The 21,788-nt window shown below is 36.8% G+C and overlaps 1 protein-coding gene across 1 annotated transcript; it reads left to right on the plus strand.

Annotated features, from left to right (window-relative positions):
- The first annotated feature begins 61 nt into the window (after nucleotides 1-61).
- On the plus strand, nucleotides 62-17,583 carry slc18a2 (solute carrier family 18 member 2). Its single transcript, XM_077729613.1, has 15 exons — nucleotides 62-287; nucleotides 3,036-3,369; nucleotides 6,619-6,677; nucleotides 6,778-6,861; nucleotides 9,081-9,173; nucleotides 9,295-9,384; nucleotides 9,489-9,532; nucleotides 9,704-9,764; nucleotides 9,958-10,053; nucleotides 12,190-12,268; nucleotides 14,066-14,117; nucleotides 14,404-14,467; nucleotides 14,561-14,680; nucleotides 15,139-15,272; nucleotides 16,886-17,583. Exons 1-15 carry the CDS (start codon nucleotides 155-157, stop codon nucleotides 16,991-16,993), a joined length of 1,551 nt encoding a protein of 516 aa, XP_077585739.1. The 5' UTR covers nucleotides 62-154; the 3' UTR covers nucleotides 16,994-17,583.
- Nucleotides 17,584-21,788: the final 4,205 nt, after the last annotated feature.

The raw sequence follows: 21,788 nt of genomic DNA on the forward strand, positions 1-21,788 counted from the left end.
GCTGCCATTGACCTCTGTTTATCCCGGGTAAGATGGAACCACCCATAGCCAGTGTACTCTGCTAGAGGGCTTTTCTTCCGTCTAATCACTTTGTTTCTTCACAGGACCACACATCTGATCCTCAGCCAGCTTTTTTTTTGACGGAATTAACACCATGGGGAGACTAGATGCCTTCCGACAGTTTCATTTACTCAACTGGCTCAGAGAGGAGAGACAGTCGAGGAAACTTATTCTTTTCATTGTTTTTGTGGCTCTCTTGTTGGATAACATGCTGCTCACCGTGGTTGGTAGGTTCAATATTTTTTTAAAATGATTAATAAGTGCTTATTTACATCATCATAATAAAGTGTCACTAAAAATACATTAAGAAAATCTGAAAACATTTGGAAGATGATGGATTTTCAAATGATTCCCCACCTATATTTTATCTATAAACTTTCAGATTAATATTTTGTCCCCCTTTACGAGGATAAAAAAAAAGCCAAACTTGTCGTATTATAACGTTTGCATAGTCTACATATTGTTTGCTGTGCCTGTCGTATATTCTTTTTCCATGATTGTGAATGTGCATGCGTGTAATATATGCGTATATTAATAGAAATTTATTATCTACAGGCCCATGTCATTTGTGGTGTATTTAACCATGATAAACAAAAACAAATAAATATTTTTTAGCTTCTGAAGATCTGTTTAAAATCACACATAGATAGCAACATTTCTTAAAAATAAAAGCACCAAGTGGTTTGTATCTAAAAGCTTAATTGGGTATTAATATGTCTCATTCCCAGTTGAGAGGTCCCTAGTTTGAATTTCAGCCAAGCCCTGTTATATGGAATTTTAATGTTTTAATGTTATCTTGTTTGGGTTTTCGCAGGGTGCTGCACTTTCCTCACAAATGGCAAAAAAACATAAATCTTTGTCAAACCACCTTTTATTTCAATTTGTTCTGTATAAAATCATTTCTGGTCAAATGAAATGACAGCAGAAATTTTACTTCAAGCACATGTTTATTGCAATATACGTTAGGATGGCCCCCAAATATAAATTCAATATATTAGTGTATGTGTGTGACAACATTATTTTACTTTATCTGTCAGACTCAGCGGTGTGACTATTTATTACATCACAATTGTTACAACAGAAAAAAAACACTAACTGTCAGAAAAGATATCTGGAAGACATCTTGCTCCAAATACACACAACAGAGTACAATTATCTTTTTCGTATATTGGCAGCTGCTGCCTGTGTCTCGTCTGTTCTTGTCTTGTTCAATGCTCCAGTACGTAGCCTCTCCTCCTACTCTAAATAAAGTTCCTTTTCCTGGCACTGTCATGCCTTCGGGTGGCTGTGGGTGCTGAACTGAACATCCCTGGTTTGAGTCTGGCTGCCATTGTTTATTGCATGTCATTTCTCATACATCTCACCCCTTGTTTACTGTCAAAAAAAAAAAAAAAAAACAGGAGACTGCATGTACAACACACACTGTGAAAGTCCAGGCGTTTCTTCAATGTGCTGGAAATGTCAGTTATGTAAAGAAATTACTGTGATTTACTTAACTGATGTTGATTTTAGAACTATAGCTACCCAATGCATCTTGTTTACTCATTATACACAATTTCTAATCTTTTCATAGTGCCATGGAGATTTTATTTTTATTACTTACTATAACTATTATTGTGATTATTATTCATTGTATGTATATCTGAGCCGTAGAATTTGTATATATATAAATATATATAAATATATATATATATATATATATATATATATATATATATATATATATATATATATATATATATATATATATATATATATATATATATATATATATATATATATATATATATATATATATATATATATATATATATATATATATATATATATATATATATATATATATATATATATATATATATATATATATATATATATATATATATATATATATATATATATAATATATATATACATATACATATACATATACATATACATATACATATACATATACATATACATATATATATATATATATATATATATATATATATATATATATATATATATATATATATATATATATATATATATATATATATATATCTATATATATATATATATATATATATATATATATATATATATATATATACATACATATATATATATATATATATATATATATATATATATATATATATATACATATACATATATATATATATATATATATATATATATATATATATATATATATATATATATATATATATATATATATATATATATATATATATATATATATATATATATATATATAATAGGGTTCATTAGGGTCATTAGACCTCATTAGGTCGCGGGGGGGTGCTGTAGCCTATCCGGGCCAGATGCGGGGGACACCCTGAATCGGTGGCCAGCAGATCGCAGCGTACGCATGTTTTTGGAATGTGGGAGGAAAACGGAGTACCCGCAGGAAACCCACGCAGGCCCAGTGAGAACATGCAGACTCCTCACAGGGGGACATGACCTGGATTTGAACCCAGGAACCCAGAGCTGTGAGGCCGACGCGCTAACCACGCGCCCAGAAAACAATAAACGTGGAAAAAAAGACTGATGACAAGAACCGGAGGCCTTTCAGTTCTCAGGGCATTTATCAGCGATAGCATCCTATCTAACTTTAGCAAGGTTAGAAATAAAATAGTGAAACCTGTTATTTTCAAATGACTCCAAGAAAAAAAAAGTCTTCAAAACAAATCATTTTCAAATCTTCTGAATTTGATCACTTGTCACATTGTTTACCTACGCCGGTCTACAAGGGGGTACACTTCGCCGCGATTTGAATATTCAAGTAAAGAATTATCTCCTAGGATTATGACTCATATCTCCATTAGTCAAAACTAAATGCAAACGTTTTCGTTTATACACGTTTTAATGTCATTCAGAATAGCATCCAGCCTAATAAGTAATAAGGCAGAGGTCACGTCGGATTTCATCTCATCAGTCATTTGATGAATATATGTGCCCAACAGTGCCCATCATCCCCAGTTACCTGTACAACCTGGATGAATCAACAGATGAGGCATTGAGCAACACCTCATCACAACCACAAAATCTTCCAGGGGCCTTCAATAGAATTGTGTCCTTATACGACAGCACAGTGAAGTTGTCAGGGTTCAACGCCACTTTAGGGCCGACTGACACAGTTGTGCCTACAACTACCGCCCTGCTGCCACAGAACTCATCTAACTGCCCTGGATCCAGCAGCAAGCTGATCAACGAGAACGTCAAAGTAGGGTTGTTGTTTGCGTCCAAGGCAACTGTGCAGCTGCTGACCAATCCTTTAATTGGGCCACTTACCAACAGGTGAGGTTTTTGCTCATTTTCTTTTTGTTCTGTACTGTACTTTTATCAGTGAAGTCATTTAGATTATAAATTACAATAATCCCCTCGATTATCGCGGCTAATGTAGACCAGACATGGTCACGATAAATGAAATACCGCGAAGTAGGGTCACCCCTATTTGAAAAAAAAAATCACTTCAGTTCTGAGTCTTAGTAGCAAGTCGAGAACAGAAGAGTGGCTTCCGCTTGTGAATTTCGGGGCGGATTTTCATATATTTCGGAATTTAAAAATCTTTTTTTGAAATTAAAAAAAGATTCCCCCAGAAAAAAAACCCACAATGTAGTGAAGCAGCGATAGTTGATGGTTAGCACGTTGGCCTCGCAGTGCGGGACCTGGGTTCAAATCCAGGTCGGTCTGCGTGTGTGGAGTTTGCATGTTCTCCTGGGGCCTGTGTGGATTTTCTCCTGGTACTCCGGTTTACTGCCAGATTCCATAGACATGCATGGTAGGCTGATTGGACACTCTAAATTGCCCATAGGTGTGAGTGTAAGGGTGAATGGTTGTTTCTCTCCTTGTGCCCTGCGATTGGCAGGCCACTAATCGCAGGGTGTCCTTTGCCACAATCACGTTATGTTGGGATTTTGGTGGAGGTGTGTGCGTGTCTCCTTTGTATGTGCTGTTTGGGTGATATGGGTCCAAATAGTTTCCCCTTCCTTTTGTGACCAGGTGTGTTTGATTCATAATTGTTGCGTCCATGTATGTGTTTTTGTTGGATTATTGCTTGCTTGTGGTCATGTCGTCTCCCTGCCAGTGTGCGTATAGTTGTGGTCAAAAGTTTATACAAGGATTTTTGAGGACAAACTGGTGTTTTTATTTTATTTTTTAAAATACATTTTTAGGTATTCCTTTTAATTAGCATACAGTTGTGGTCAAAATTTACATACACTTGTGAAGAACATAATGTCATGGCTATCTTGAGTTTCCAGTTATTGCAATTCTGATTTTTCTCTGGTAGGGTGATTGGGACTAATACTTTGTCACAAAAAAACATTCATGAAGTTTGGTTCTTTTATGACTTTTTTTATGGATTAACAGAAAACGTTATCAAATCTGCTGGTTCAAAAATATCCATACAGCAACACGAATTAGCAATTTTGGTGGTTTAGAAAGTCGTGTCATTGAAATGAGCTTCATAGCATGAAGCTTAACTTCTTGTGTGATTATGAGTGAATACAGCTGGTGACTTGTCTGAGGCCACACCCATACATAGGGGCAATTTAGAGCGTCCAATAAGCCTACCATGCATGTTTTTGGAATGTGGGACGAAACCGGAGTACCCGGAGGAAAACCACACAGGCCCAGGGAGGACATGCAAACTCCACACAGGTGGACCGACCCTGAATTTGAACCCAGGAAACCCCAGAGCTGTGAGGCCAACACGCTAACCACTCGCAACACCGGGCCGCCGAGTAACAAATTGAACACCATAACTCTTAAAAGCTAGATAATCTTTGGCTGGCTTGAAATGTGGGAGGTTTTGATCTTCATAGTATATTATGTTCCGAGAGCTGACATAGTGTGTTCACATACGGCAGGACAAAAAAAAAACACCTCAAAATATAACAGAGTGTTTGATATTTTACTAGATGGGATAAATGTTTTTTGAGACTACATCACCCAAACAAATTATATTGTGACTGTTCTGTATGTGTCATTAAATTGAATTGCCTTCACACAAGTTGAAGTTCACATCATAGTTTTGACCACAATGCTTTAAAACATAATATATTTCTTACCTGAACAGAGTTTTTAATCATGTTTGGGATCTTGGCTTGTTGTCTTTGGATTGATGACCTTTAGCCAAGCACTTAAAAAAAACATGCACCAAAATATCAGAACAGCAATCTATTGTCTATGCATTGTGTTTAGCAAGGTAGAATTTCAATGATACTTTTGCCAGATTGATTGTTAAAAAAAAATCCACAGATTTTCACCAGGTTTGAAAAAAGAAAAGGTACTGGTCGTATTTTTTTTAAATTTTGTTTGGAAAAAAAGTTTTAAAAAATAGGAAGAGGACTGAATGTACTTTATGAATCTTTTTTTGTTATGAGCCACCTGATGGTGTAGAGCACAGGTGCCAATGTGGCGGCCCGTGGGCCAAATCTGGCCCATCGCATCATTTTGTGTGGCCCGAGAAAGAAGATGATGAGTGCCAACTTTCTGTTTTATGGTGAAATTCAAATGAAGATTGTAGATTATTTCCTGTGTTTCCTCATTCTAAATCAATAATTGCAAAAATGTGTACTAATTTGAATGTCCAAAAATGATATATCGATTAACACAATCGAGAAAGCTGTCAATTTATGAATTGATTAATTCTGGCAGCTTAGTTGGAAGACATAACGGCCTTCCAGGTGTCATTGAAACTACCACGTGGCCCATGACAAAAAATGAGTTTGACACCCCTGGTTAGAGGACTTTGCTGCAGCAAGGTGTGGGCTCGATGCCCACTGGTGGTGGTATGATAGTGGGTGCGAATAGTCGGTTGTCTGTGTACCCAATAACTAACTGGAGACCAGTCTAAGCTGGGATCGGCGCTGGCAACCATTAAAATCAAAGAGGAGACAAAAAAATGCTTCATACTTTATTTTTCTTCCTTTTCTACCCTCTTTTGCAAAACAAAGCCTCATTATTTGCATTCACGTGTGTGGGCAAAGGATTTGATAATTTTCACACAGGGATAGCACAATTGCATGAATTAGACTACAGAAACAAATAAACTAAATCATCTCATCAAATGTAAAATTTAATATTATGTGACCCAAAAAATTACAGGACACTGATGTCATTACGTTTTGAGAGATGACAAGCATCAGTGGTTCTCACAACTCAGTCATAATTCATGGAAAGATTCACATCTTATTTTGACTTTCTTAGGGGGCTAACATTATTGGCATGCATCTCCAAGATGGTCTTTAGTGTCTCAGCTGCACACTTAGATAGGCTGTAATTGAGGCTACGAACAGCACAATTACTTGTGCATGGTCACCTTCTCTCCTAACAAAGGACAAAACATGACAAGTCAGGCAAATTGACTACGGACCACAAATATAAAATTCTTTGTCATAGGAGTTTGCCTTTAAACATATCATAATTTTTCATATTAATAATAGGTAAAAAAAACACCCAAAACAGCTTCTGATTATCATTTGATGGCAACATGTTGTTGTAAATAATAACAGATTTGCAAAGTATTTTTTATGTCCACAGGATTGGATACCAGCTCCCCATATTCATTGGCTTCTGTATCATGTTCATCTCCACAATTAGTAAGTGCCAATACATGTTGATTATTCAAGGCAAATAATGTGCTCTCTTTATGCCTGACGCGTCTTTTCCGATATTTTTTTTATTCTTATCGTTGTGAAGTGTTCGCCTTCTCATCGAGCTACACTCTGCTGTTTCTGGCCAGATCACTTCAAGGTGTGGGCTCCTCCTGCTCATCTGTTGCTGGTAAGAACTCATTAACTTTGTATCTTTCACATATTTAGTCATCTTTTCATCCATTTACAATAATATGCCTGATATATTTTACCTATATATATATATATATATATATATATATATATATATATATATATATATATATATATATATATATATATATATATATATATATATATATATATATATATATATATATATATATATATATATATATATATATATATATATATATATATATATATATATATATATATATATATATATATATATATATATATATATATATATATATATATATATATATATATATATATATATATATATATATATATATATATATATATATATTGCAAGGGACTATGACCGTAACCCACCTACCATCGCAACGATATTGAAGCAAAAGGAAGCAATAAAAGCGATATATATATATATATATATATATATATATATATATATATATATATATATATATATATATATATATATATATATATATATATATATATATATATATATATATATATATATATATATATATATATATATATATATATATATATATATATATATATATATATATATATATAGTAGTAGTAAGTTCAGTCACAATGGAAGACTTTATTTTTCCCTAGAGAAACTGAAATGCATTTTTTCTAGCTAAAAATAGACAATGGTTAAAAGTTAGTCATTTTAATGATTTTCTTTTAAATACAGTGGTACCTCTACTCATGAATGTATCTACCTATAAAACCTTTTGATAATAAAATTACTATTCCAACATACAAAAACAACATCCAAGTTATTGAAATCCCCCAAAACGTCATTACATATCCGCTGGCCTCCCATTGTCTGTGTTTGTTTTTTTGCCCGTGTTTTGGGTGTGGTTAAAGTAACTTCTCTTCTTTATTTAAAACTACTGGTGTAAATGAAATGGAGAAGTGGGCCTTGCTATGCACCCAGGACTGATATTGCAAGGGACTATGACCGTAACCCACCTACCATCGCAACAATATTGAAGCAAAAGGAAGCAATAAAAGCGACAATTCCATGAAATTGCAGGACATACAGTGACAGAGTCGATTATTTCTGAAAAAGAAGCTTTTTAATGCTAAGTAGCTTTTAATTCATAATTTGAAGTTTTTTAAATGTCTGTTTATGAGTTTGTGTATGCTGTCTGTTGCCTAATGTTAGCTTCCTCCTTATACAACTAAAGCTGTTTTATTTTGAGGACTGTGAATAAGAGAATTTACATAAAACAGTGCTCTATTTCCGAAAAATCCAAAGTTCTGCAACCAATTGTGTAAGTAAAGGTACCACTGTAAATGGAATTCGTTCGTAAACAATGGCCGTTCAGTCCACTGAGCGACCTCTATTTCCAGTGTAGGATGACAGCATCGCAATAAGGTCGCCCTTGGCTCGCATTTCTGAAAAAAATCCACCATCACTTAGGCTCCTGGACGTCCCATCCGCAGAACAAGCTCTATTTACAAATAAGCCCAACGGCGTCTGGCGTAAGGTTGGCCGAGGCCCGCATTTAAAAAAAATTAAAAAAAATCCACCCTCACAGAGGCTCCCCGGTGTCCCGTCTGCTCAGAAAGCTTCATTTTTGGATAAAACTGACGGCGATCCGCTGCCAGCTTAAAAATCTTTATGTACTTTTTTAAATACTTTATAAAATTATTTAAAAAAACGCAATGTGCTGAACCCGCTAAGTGGTGAAGGAAGACAGTAAAGCTTTTTGTAAATCCACTTTTTGTGAAACAAAACAGATCAAGCAAAATTGTAACATTGACATTATCAGTTTGCTCAGTTTTTTGTGCTTTTAAAAAATTTCTTCATAGTTGTATTCATTTAGCAAAGCAGCATAAGCTTTGGAATAATTATCAGATTTAGCACCATTAGGAAGAAAATGTAAAATAGATATTTTTTAAAAAATCTTAATTTTGAAGAAGAAAATTGTTCCTAATGAGTTGTTTCTTTTTGTTTAAACGACCTAAGCACATTATTTTATGTGGCACGTTAAAAAAAGAATCATCTTCATATCCTTTCCGATTTTATTACTTATATTATTACCAAAATTGCAAATAGTTTGAGAATGGGTTTTTCTAAATATCTTTAGGTACACACCATATCCCCAAATCGTTGCATTTGTGCAAACAGAAATGTGAAATCAGATCGGTTAATGTTGAAATGTTGTGTTTTTTGTTTGTTTGTTGTATTTTCAGGGATGGGAATGCTTGCAAGTGTGTACACAGATGATGAAGAAAGAGGACATGCGATAGGAATTGCCCTTGGGGGTCTGGCAATGGGAGTTTTGGGTAAACAAACATTTGAAGAATATAAGATAATATTTTTTGATTTTTACTTTTTTCATGTTATCTATCTATTTATATTTTGTACACTATCTATTTCACTAACAGTTGTGCTTGTTCTCCACAGTTGGACCCCCATTTGGCAGTGTGATGTATGAGTTTGTTGGAAAGACTGCTCCATTCCTCATTCTGGCTTTTCTAGCTCTTTTTGATGGAGGTGCATCATAAGACCAATAATTGTTTCTTCCGAAGCATTATATAATAATCAATTTTAATTTTGATTCAATTAGTATTCTAATTTATTCATGTGTTTCCTAACAGCGTTACAGCTTTTTATACTTCAGCCCACCAAAGTCGAGCCAGAGGTGAGGAATTTCATCACGTTGCTTAATTAAATTGCTAAATTCATACGTGTCCCGTGATTTACTTGTAAATACACATCAGATCTAAAGCTTTCCAAACTAGTCCCTAACAAAATTGTGTTATGGTTCAAACATTACATTTTTGTTGTACGCTATTGTACCTATATCTTTCAGAGTCAGAAGGGGACACCACTGTTGACCCTCATGAGAGATCCATACATTGTAATTGCAGCTGGTAAGAAGACAACAAAGCCAAACAACCTAGTATTTGTATCTTACATCTTGAATAGTCTGCAAATTAAATAATATATTTAGAGCACTGCTGAAGACAAAGGCTTGCAGTCAGTCCATCAGAATTTTTTGCTGTGTCATTTCTTTATTGTTCACCATAGAGAAAGTATCTATTTATCATTCAAGTTTCTTCACAGGTGCCATTTGTTTTGGAAACATGGCCATTGCCATGCTGGAGCCAACACTGCCAATCTGGATGATGGAGACCATGTGTGCTAGGAAATGGCAGCTAGGTATTTACCCATTTTTGTTTCACATTCATTTAATAATTTTCTAAATGAGGGGGATAAAGTTGCTTTTTCGTATCCCAGCCAAATATGGGTAAGAGGTGGGGGACAGAGTGTTCAACCAGCCTACCAAAGAGGTTTTTGGGATGAAACGGAAGTAAACATAGAAGGTACGAGGTGGGGGACAGTCTGAAATGATGGCCAGCCAATCGCAAGGGGAAAAGGAGACAACCATTCATACAAACACACTCATAATTCGAGGCACTTTAGAATGTTCACCCAGCCTACCAACAAGATTTTTGGGATGAAACAGAACTACCCAGTTTTAAACCCTCGATTAGTGACCAGCCAATTGCAGGGCACAAAGAGACCATTCACGCTCACACACATACCTAGGTGCAATTTAGTGTGTTCAGGCAACCTACCTTGCATGCTTTTGGGATCTGGATGGAAACCGGAGTACTTGGAGAAAACCCATACAAGAACATGCAAACTCCACATAGTGAGGACTGATCAAGGATCTAACTCTCAACCCAGAACTCTGACGTGCTAACCATGTCACCAAGCCCTGTTGTTTCACATTTTAACACAAAATTAACAAAATTAACGAACACTGAACTTCTATCTTAGTCATTCATAATCAGAAAGTAGCATTTTATAATAAAATCTTTGGGTTAGCATCGTGAGGTTGTGGTTAGCATTTATACTTCACGGGCAAGTGATTATTAGTTCACGCTGTTTTTCCAGCCTCACTGCAGTACAATACTACGTTGAGAGTTTCCCACCATAAAAGAAATTTGAGATACGAGGAAAATTCCGAGCAAATTTTTGCCTTAACACGAGACAAATTTGACGTACGAAAATGTGATGCGGCCAATAGGTAGTCCTTTTCAAGTTACGCAGCTTGATTTAATATGCATAAAAAAGTAACAGTTAGCAGACTCTGCGAGGACTAGAAAGTAAAAAGCAAGCAGGTAAGAAGGGGGATATTTTGACACTAGTCGAGACCTTCAACACGAGGTGTGACTGACTTTAAAGAACGGACTGGGGATATCCTCTTTTTTGAGCCACGGGAAAGCTGCTAATTCCGACTCGAAACTCGCAACAGAATACATTAACACCTTTGCCTCAAAAGCCGCTGCAGAATACAATAACACTTTGCCTCGGTTATAGCAAACAAGGTTACATCCAGTTTTAAGTTTGTCGATAGTAGGCAAAATTCCTTTAAGTTCATGTTATTTTAAATAGTGTCACAAAAGTGTAGCGAAGTTACCTCTGCCGTTAGCTGCTACCACCTGTCTTAAAGGTAAGAACTCCACACAATACTGTACACAATAATGTCACATTTTATCGCAGATCATAACCACTAGATAGGTATTTGTCACTTTGTGTGCCAGGGTGGTGAATTGGAACAATTAAAAACATGTTTTTCCAATGTAATACCATTTTTAGGTGATTTTTTCAGGGTGTGGGAATGGATTAATTTGTATTTGGTTATTTCCTATGGGAACATTTTATTTGACATACAAGTAAATTGACAAATAACCTCAGTCGCAGAACGCATTAAGCTTGTATCTCAAGATATAAATGTATTTATCTTTAAAAAAAATCACCTACAAATAAAACAAATAATGATACGGGTTGGACTATTAATATTGATCATGGGCAGCCCTATTGTGGCAGCTGTGCTGCTTAAATACTTTCATCTAGATGCGAAATATTGGCAACAAAATCTATTTAAAATAAATGCCTGGTCTTTAAACAACAAGAGAATCAATTGGTAATTTCCACGCTTGTGAATTATGTTACTAACTAGAAGCCTCTCTAAAGACTTCCACGCCTGTTGAGCAATCGGCAACGCTATAAACACCATTTTTTCCTTCTGGTTACTTGGTTTGTTCCTTCATTTTGTTGTATATAAAGTCTTGGCATGATAAAAATAAAACGACAAACAGGATATTAGGGTGTCATGTGCTGGCAGGTGGAAAGTACAGGTCTTCATTACAAACAATGAAAGATGTACAGCAGCTTGATGATGAAGCACTGATACAATCTGCTTATCTTTCAAAGCTTTACCACACCTACAGTCTTTTGTACCGCTTTGTTTTTCTGAATGTGTATGTGTCTGTGTGTCTCGTCTAGGAGTTGCTTTCTTACCAGCATCCATCTCCTACCTTATTGGAACCTACATCTTTGGAACGCTGGCTCACAAGATGGGGAGGTAGGAGGGAAATAACGCTTATCTGTTCTCAGTCTTTGCTTCACTCCCTCGGGTGGGTGCGCTATCTGTTTCCGCTTTTCAAAATTAGATTTCAGTGTTTTTAATGTTTGTGAGCCTGGTCTCATTGAAGCCTAGTGCGTCATAATGGCTGGTAGTTAACCTCGAGTTTTGTCTTTACTACATTTCTTTGTTTAAACCTGACGTTTTACTTGTAATCAAGCTACAACTTTAATTTTTTTGCTAGGTCAGTCACAGGCCATCCTGTCATACAACAAACATTATACAGGGTGACCCAAAAAGATGTGCACCCATGAAAATTTCTATTTTGACTTTGATTAAAAAGCTATTTATTCCTAATTACAACCACTCATTATTCAGTTTATGGAAGACCATTCACCAGAGTTTTAGCTATTTCTGTCAATTTTCAGTCAATTTATGGCTTTCCCAAGATGTGTTCCAAATGTCCACTACTAGTCTGATCACTTTTACTCATTCCTCTTTCGGGATGGCTTTTATTTTTACTGTGATGGAAGTTTTCAGTTCCTCAATTGTTTGCGACATTCGTTAAAAAATGGATTTTTTTTATCGAATAAAATATGGGTACGCATCTTTTTGGGTCACCCTGTATAAGGATTGTAATTGTTAGTCACCAGTCAAGATTCCAGGATAAATATTTGACTTTTCAGCATGAATATTTGATTTCATGTTGCCAAATTTTTAGTAGAGACAAGTTATGGCACTTTGTAAAAAACAGTTAAAACGCTGGATTCAAATTAAATTTATGTTTCATGTTAATTACTGGTTTGGATTTGTTATCTGTACATCAAAAAATGAACATTATTAAAGATTAAGTAAAAACAGTATTTCAATATTTCTATTAACCATAAAGTCATTTGCGAATATATGAATAAACACAAAAAAAGGGGAATTTGAGGAGGCCCGCGGGGATGGTAATTTGTCTCTCTGTGTGCCCTACGACTGGTGATCAGTCTAGGGTGTAGTCTACCTTTCACCCGAGGACAGCTCGGTTAGGCTCCAGCAACCTCCGCAACCCTTTCAAGTATGGGGGTACAGAGGATAAATTAACAAATTCATTAAAAAAAATGTCCCCAGAAAAAATCTGCAATGTAGTGAAGCAGCGATAATAATAAGTGTGAAGTAGCGAGGTCTCTCTGTAATGCTCATTTTAAGATCATCCGCTTATCATAGACTAACAACCCTTGGTGTGTTAGTCAATATTTGTGAATTTTATTTTAAAGATGAAATTACCATGAAACCATATGATGATAATAGGTTTGAGCTATGAGGCTTCTGACATCCATGCTCTGACATGCATGGATGTCAGACGCATTTCATTCATAAATATGACAGCAGCCGGTATCTGATACGCTGAATCACTCTAAAAAAACATTTTTGGAAGGCATTGTTGTAATTTTTTTAGTCGTTTTTTAAATTACATGGCCTGAAAAGGAGGGCAGTTACTTTGTATGAGGTCCCAAGTGATACAAATCCTCAATAGCTCAATGATCACCAGCTCATCCATACTCCAGTCATACACAAATTGCTAATACAAAGTACGTTTATATATATCATATATATATCATAATTAAAAGAAATGGGGCCATCTATTATGAACGATGAAAAATAATATCTCAATTCATGCCAAACGCAGTGTAACCCACCCTCATTCAAATGCAATCACCTCAGTGTGGATTCGTGTTTCCTTCCATCCCTTGAGGACATAAATTGAGCCTAATCAAACAATTTCCTGATCAATTGTGTATCTACCTCCAACAGATGGCTTTGTGCCCTCATCGGGATGGTGCTTGTTGGAATTTGTGTATTAGGGGTAAGTATAGTAGAGACACAAGAAACTAGTTTGCTTAATTGTAACATCATCATAATCATCACCCAAGCTTTAGTTAAATTGCCACTTATTGAAAGTGTGATTATGCATGCAATTGGTTCTTATATATGAGTCACTGGAGACCAGTTCAGTGTGTGATACATTTGTTCTAAAGCCAGCTCATCCCAAACTTAAACCCAACGAGCACCTTAATAATGTCTTCATGGATTCTTTCCCAGATGCTACTATATTTAGCAGTATTTTTGTGACTTGTGTCTGCCTATTACAGGTTCCATTTGCCAGAAATATATATGGTCTGATTCTCCCAAACTTTGGTGTTGGCTTTGCCATTGGTACGTGCGTAACATAAGATAAAAATAATCATTATAAAACTGCCCCCTCCTCGTGCCACACTGAACCTGCCACCTGTTCACCATTTGTTACAGGCATGGTGGACTCTTCTATGATGCCTATCATGGGATACTTGGTGGACTTGCGGCATGTGTCGGTTTATGGAAGTGTGTATGCCATTGCTGATGTGGCTTTTTGCATGGGTTTTGCTCTAGGTAAGCAGAATGTCGCACCAAACCTTGGAATTTCTAATGATATGATACCAAACCATAGGCTTTTGCTGATATTTTGCAGTCAGCAGCAACTGGCTGGAAGGACACATAGCGTAGATAGTCATGATATCTGTTCCTATATTTGCATTTCTAAGTCACATGGCATTTAAGGTTTGAAATGCTTACATTTTACCGCTACTGCCTCTTTCTACCAGAATTTATAATGGTACAATATTTTCAATTTTAGCCAATACAGGTACAGTTTTCCAGACTTCCAGACTGGAAATAATGGAATTTATTTCTGTTTTGCTCCACTGTTACACATGAGAAAAATGAATGTTCTTTTTTCCTGAATGTATTGAGCGAGATTCTTTTTGCTAAGATGCACATGATAAAGGTAATAACTTTCCCTTTAAACTATGTGAAAGGTATCTCATTCATTTCTACTTTTTTTTTTTTAGGTCCATCAATCGGAGGATCCATAGCTGAAAATATAGGCTTTCCCTGGTTGATGACCATGATTGGAATAGTGGACATTTTATTTGCCCCCCTTTGCCTTTTCCTGAGGAACCCACCTGGACAAGAAGAAAAAATTGTAAGCTTGCAAACATATTAAAATAGCTCTAAAAGCCAAGTACAAAGATAATCACCAGAGGTATTGCATATCATATGAGAAACTACAATACAATTACATCCGTAATTAAACTTAAATACTAATACCAGCACCTGTGTGAGGACCTCCAAGAGGTCCAGGTGTCAGAATTTGGTCCATGCTGCGTTTTGCAGGTCGGATTTGCTTCCAGAGAGAGTTGAATTCTTCCAAGGCCAGGGTTTTGTACATAAACTGTGTGGAAACTTTTAGGGGGAGAATATCTGGGCACATTCGAGGAGGTCCTGTTTAACGGGTTGGGTAGGTTCGTGTCTGAAGTGGCCGCCACGTGGAATAAAGGTTCACTCACCTGACTTCGGTATGGACAGTCACGGGGAGTGTGATTGGGAGTCTGGATGGTCATTTGTTTCTGTGTATTCCCTACGACTGACTGGCGACCAGTCTAGAGTGTCCTTTGCCCGAAGATAGCTGGGTTAGGCTCCAGCAACCCCTTCAACCCTTTCAAGGGTTGTGTGGTGGTTGTGTCATGAAGGGCATGAGTTGTAAGACTTGTGCTAAATCTATCATGCGGACCAACTATTTTTGTGTGAAAACCCTTGAGGGGATAAGCTGTAAACTCAAGTAGTGTGGTCCTAAGCACAACTATGATTCCCCCTGTATTTCCACTCTGGGTTTTTGTTTTATTGCTTCAATTACTGACATCTAGCTATAATGATTGCTTTTGGAGATTGAGGTTTCCAGCTCTAATTGGAATCTTGACTTGATACCTCTTTACCAAGAATATTTTGTTCAAATAGAAAGTTGTAAATTATACTTAGATAGTTAGCTAACAGCTTATTTGTTTTAGCAGGATTTGTCATACATTTTATGACATAAATTGTTGAGAATGCTGGTAGTTCAACTTTAGAATTGTGTTTGGCCATGAGTTTGTCTTTTGGTCATTTATTGAAAAATGCTTGAAATCAGATATTGGATTGGATAACTTTATTCATCCTATATTTGGAAAATTTTGTTGTCACAATAGAAAGAGGCTGAGGGTGCAGAAATAGGAAAGGCATTTTAGACATGAATAGATAGGTAATAAGTAAGTTAAAAATCAATGTGCAGATTCAAAACAACACCAATGTTAATAGATCATATATATTACCCCAGGTGTGCTGATAGATATTTTCACTGAATTCGACATTTCTTTTGAAAGAAATTCTTATTGTAATTTTGATATTGATGCAAACATGATATACGTATGTTGTATTTTTGTGACCTTACAAAACTAAATTTCATCTCATTTTCTGAACCGCTTTATCCTCATTAGGGTGCCGGGGGCGCTGGAACCAATCCCAGCTGTCTCCGGGCCAGAGGCGGGGGCACCGTGAATCGGTGGCTAGCCGATCGCAGGGCACAAGTAGACGGACAACCATCCACACACACACACCCATACCTAGGGTCAATCAGCCTACTATGCATGTTTATGGAATGTGGGAGGAAATCGGAGTACCCGGAGGAAACCCACACAGGCCAAGAGAAAACATGCAAACTCCACAAAACAAAAAGATACATATATTATAATAGTTGAATCACATTTGTTATCTGTCTTACAGGCAATTTTGATGGAAACCAACTGTTCGATGAAGACGAGATCCTACTCCACGCAGGGAAATTACTACCAAGGTGAAAACATGGATCCAGATTATGATGGTTATGACTAAAAGGAAATCAAGCATGCAGAGTAATGTGAACAAGGGTTCAGAGGATCTATTTTGTTGTATTAAAACCAAGGAACATGGAAAAAAACACCAACAAAACACCCAAGATGTTTCCATGTGAATCTCTTGCATTCAGTATTTTACGTTTCTCTTATTAGCGCTTGTACCAAGAAAATCCAGAGTTCATCTTGATTTATGTTTGCAAGTGCAGCATCTAAGCACCAACAGCCTTATTTGTTATAGACAGCTTTTTTTTAAAAGCACTTGTACAGAGTAGAAAATTGCAGGAGAATATGCTTGGTCATTTCAAATGTTCACTCAATTCATGCCTGTTTGGTGTCATACATCGCTGTTTTGTTCCATGTTTCCAATATATCCAACATGTACGTAATTTCTTTCCCTCTTGGCCTAAATTGCTAAAAGTTGTGGATGATGGTGTCAGTGACAGTACTACAATATATAACATACTGATTGAGTGGGAGAACAGTAAAAGTGTTAACTGGAACGTCAAACTGAAGTTCAGCATTTGTTAATGATTTTGATTAGAATTATGTGAGCAGCTTAGAATTTTCAAAATAAAAGAAAAAAAAGCATTTGTAGTGTCCTAATGTATGCCACCCACTTATTTATGTTAAAAAAAGAAAAATACAGTCTGAAGATAAGGTAATGGTATGAGTGTGTGTTGATTGTGGGCAGAATTGCATTGACTTTGGATGCCTTTTATTGATTATAAATATCAAAACAAAAATTCAACTGCACAGTTAATATATATATATATATATATATATATATATATATATATATATATATATATATATATATATATATATATATATATATATATATATATATATATATATATATATATATATATATATATGTATAATATATATATATATATGCATGAACTGCACAACAGCACTGGTATTTTGTGAGTTTTTATTTTCTTCTTATTTTCACTTTGGTTAACAATGTTTTAACAAAAATAACACCCCAACATTGCTTAAATAAGTAAAATTCGTCATCCTTTTTTTTTTTAAATTGACCGTCAGTTTTCCTTACTTCTTCCTAAAAGGCATAATACAGCTTCTGTATAGCTGTACATAATTGTATACACGTTTGCTGTGCTATGTGTGTACCTGAAATGTTTCTTTTTCATCCAACCCATTTTTCAAAAGAGATTTTTTTATAGCACAATCGTTATTTGGTTTTAAACAAGCAGGGGGGGGGGGGGGGGACTCCCCAGTATGCTACAATGCAATTAAAGGAAGCGATTGATTACAAAGTTCCCTTTATGTCAAGTAACGTCTATGGTAGGCTATACATAAATATTATCCACTGATCATCCTTTTCATGTTGGTGTTTTTAATATTAACAGGCCTTGCAAAGAATGAAAGGCAGCAAAATGAGTTTGCATGACAGGAAAATATGAGACCAGAGCGAGTAATCTACATATCCATCTTAACTCTGGCCCACCAAATCAATTCACTGATGCCTCCACAATGCACTCCATTATGCTATATAGATTATAAATCCATTGAAATATGGAATGGAAATGCTATGAGGAAAATATTTAACGCAGCTTCTCCCATTTTTCAGGACCTGGGTTTAAAGAGGAAAATCTTCAGTATGAATGTGGTTTAGAAATCTGTCTAAGTAAGCATCTAGTAAGCATTTTCGTTACTTTATTGAGATAATCCATCCTTCCTCAGAGGCGTGACAAATCGAAATACTAATTAGACAACGTGTTTATTGCACTGGGAAGTTTAGGCAGACATTCCAAGTTCCAAAAATCCCTTTTTAGGGAGATGTTAACGGAACCTATGGCTTTATGCTTGCTGATCAAACCTTTTTTTTGACTATAGGGTTGTGTAGCCTAGTCACGGTAATGTGTAACCACAGCAACTGGCACTGGTGTTCGAATTATAAACAATTGTGCTGTGTTCTGGCAGTTGTAAAAGCTGTTCAAAGAGAAACAAACATTGTTAAACTTTTCCTGATCATTGTCCAAATATCCTGTTTTTATAGTTCAAAGAGAAGTGTCATTCATATCTTGAGATTTCTGCCCCAACATATGTTTAATTCAAAACCCCAACTAGCTAAGGGCATTGGGGTGGCCCAGTGGAGCGAGTGGTTCGTGCATTGGCCTCACAGCTCTGGGTCCTGGGTTCAAATCCAGGTCAAATCCACCTGTGTGGAGTTTGCATGATCTCCTGCGTGGGTTTCCTCTGGGTATTCGGGTTTCCTCCCACATTCCAAAAAACATGAATGGTAGGTTGATTGGACAGTCTAAATTGCAATCTAGGTGGTGGTGTAAATGTGCACGGCTGTCTATCTCCTTGTGCCCTACGATCGGTTGGCCGCCGATTCAGGGTGTACCCTGCCTCTGACCCGGAATCAGCTGGGATAGTCTCCAGCACCCCCGCAACCCAAATAAGGATGAAGCGGTTCAGAAAATGAGATGAGAGGGCATTGGATATTCTTTTGTAACTGAAACCCACCTACTAATATCCAAAGTAACGTCCACTTTGGCCTGAGTGAGAGGTTTTAAACAGGAATCAGATCACGAGAAAGTTTCTCTTGCGAATAAAAAGATTTGACCATTGAATCTTCAATAATGTCCTGTCTATGTTTTGTCACATTTTTAAATTCATAAAATCTTTTAGAACAAAATTACGAACTTTAGCACACACTCTGACAAAACACCCCAAACAAGATATTACAATGGAAAAACGTTTTTATTTTTTGTAATAACAAATACTTATGAAGTGGTTATGGTCTTCAATACTAAAATATGACATTATTCAGTACAGACAGACGGTAGCGTATAGAACGGGGTGCGTGGAGAGAGAAAGAGAGAAAACGAAAAAAGAGAAAGGACAGGAGACGGCAACACGCTCATAACATAATCTATAAATGTAAGTTTTATTACTATACACGCACAAAAAGTTTTATTCTTCCGTTGCACTACATTTAAACCTTCCTCTGCAATAACCGAGGCATATATGTTAATGTATACCACAGCAGCTTTCGAGTCGGAATTTCCTGATTGTCCATGCCTCAGAACAGAGTGTATCCGACTTTCTTTAAAAAAATTATCGAACCATCCACGGCTTGCTTTGAAGGGTTTCGCTGGTGTCTTTTTCAGATGCTTCCTTTGCTTTTAAGTCCAGGTAGATTCCACTGGCTTTTTTTGCAGATTGTCAACGCGGTAGCCCTATCTCCAGTAAAAAAAAATACAATCTGTCCGGCCCGGCGCGCACTGAAAAACACAGAGCGATGCTGTTCTCATAAGCAGCCTCTCGCATACTGCATCAGCAACGATCTCTTAGGCTCATATCTCAAATTTGTCTCGTACATCAAGGCAAAAACTTGCTCTGAATTTTCGCAATTCTCAAATTTCTTGTATGTTGGGACACCCGTTTGTCAAGGTATTACCACTAAAACTCACACACACACACACACACACACACACACACACACACACGCAAACACGTTTTTATTACTACATTGAGAATAATTGTATAATTCATATATTTGTTATTAAATTGGATTGGATTGGATAACTTTATTCATCCCGTATTCGGGAAATTACATTGTCACTTTTGATAAATTTTGCCTACCTTTAGATATATCCAAACTTAAAATATCAGTGTCAATTATATTACCAACCTTGATCCTCTTCGGTTTTTTTTTTTGTAACACACACGTGTTGCCGTGATTTTACTTTGTCTTTTTTTTCCCTATCTTTGTATATTTTTATGTAGTGTCCTTGAGTGTCCTCAAAGTCACAAAGAAATTAAATCTTTATTATATTTGACTTAGAATCAAATAACAAAACCAAACCTGACGGGAAGACATGGTGAAACGAAGAACATGGAACATATAGAAACGCGGAGCAACGCAGTGTGAAGCAGACGATCCAACAAGGACTGAAAAAACACACAGTTTAAATAGACAGACATGAGTTTACGAGACAATTAGAAACACATGGGTATCACAAGAGGAAGCAAGCAGAAGACAAACCAGGGGCGGAGAAACGACAGGTAAACACAAGGTACAATCACATGGACAGGGCACACAGGGGAAGAAAAGCATAACGAAACCAAAACTAACATGACGCCCCACCAAAAGGTACAGATTCGAGAAATCCCACAAAAAACAAAACAAGATATTCCAAAACCAGGCTAGCAGGGCGGGTGGGTCCTCAAAGAATAGTTTGGCTAGTCTGGCGGTCGTCCAGTCCGAACCACGTAGAAGCGGGGCGTGGGTCGGTGCGGTAGTCGTCCCGTCCGGTTCATGAGGAAATGGTGGATTGGCTGGTCTGGCGGTCATCCGGTCCAGAGCCCACAAGGAAGCGGTGGGCTGGCCGGTCAGGCGGTTGTCTGGTTGGCCAGTTCGGCGGTCATTGGGTCCGGCCCATGAAGAAACGGCGGGTTGGCCGGTCTGGCAGTCATGCTGGCTGGGTGCCTTACCCTGAACTGACTCTGGACTGCCTCGCCCAGAGAGCATGATGGCACGCAGACCGAATACGGGACGAATAAAGTTATCCATCCATCCCTCTCGCCCAGAATACATGACGGGTCGCACGCCCCCTCGGCCTGGGAGCATGATGGTACGCAGGCCATCTCGCCCTGAGAGCATGATGGGAGGCAGGCCGCCTCGCCCTGGGAGCATGATGGGACGTAGGCTACTTCGCCCTGGTCACCAGCTGCCACCCCTTGGATAGGTGAAGGGACACCGGCCACCCCCTCTAGATGCATGACGGATGGCTGCAGGCCACCTCGCCCTGGGAGCA

Source organism: Stigmatopora nigra, chromosome 12 (assembly GCF_051989575.1).
Source record: "Stigmatopora nigra isolate UIUO_SnigA chromosome 12, RoL_Snig_1.1, whole genome shotgun sequence".
NCBI classification, from domain to species: Eukaryota; Metazoa; Chordata; class Actinopteri; order Syngnathiformes; family Syngnathidae; genus Stigmatopora; species Stigmatopora nigra.

Bases quoted from the DNA above. Each gene is read 5' to 3' on its own strand.
- slc18a2 (XM_077729613.1), top strand. From the start codon at position 155: ATGGGGAGACTAGATGCCTTCCGACAGTTTCATTTACTCAACTGGCTC. The intron at 6,678-6,777 runs GTAAGTGCCAAT...ATCGTTGTGAAG, and splicing joins CATGTTCATCTCCACAATTA to TGTTCGCCTTCTCATCGAGC. The intron at 9,533-9,703 runs GTGAGGAATTTC...TATATCTTTCAG, and splicing joins CCACCAAAGTCGAGCCAGAG to AGTCAGAAGGGGACACCACT.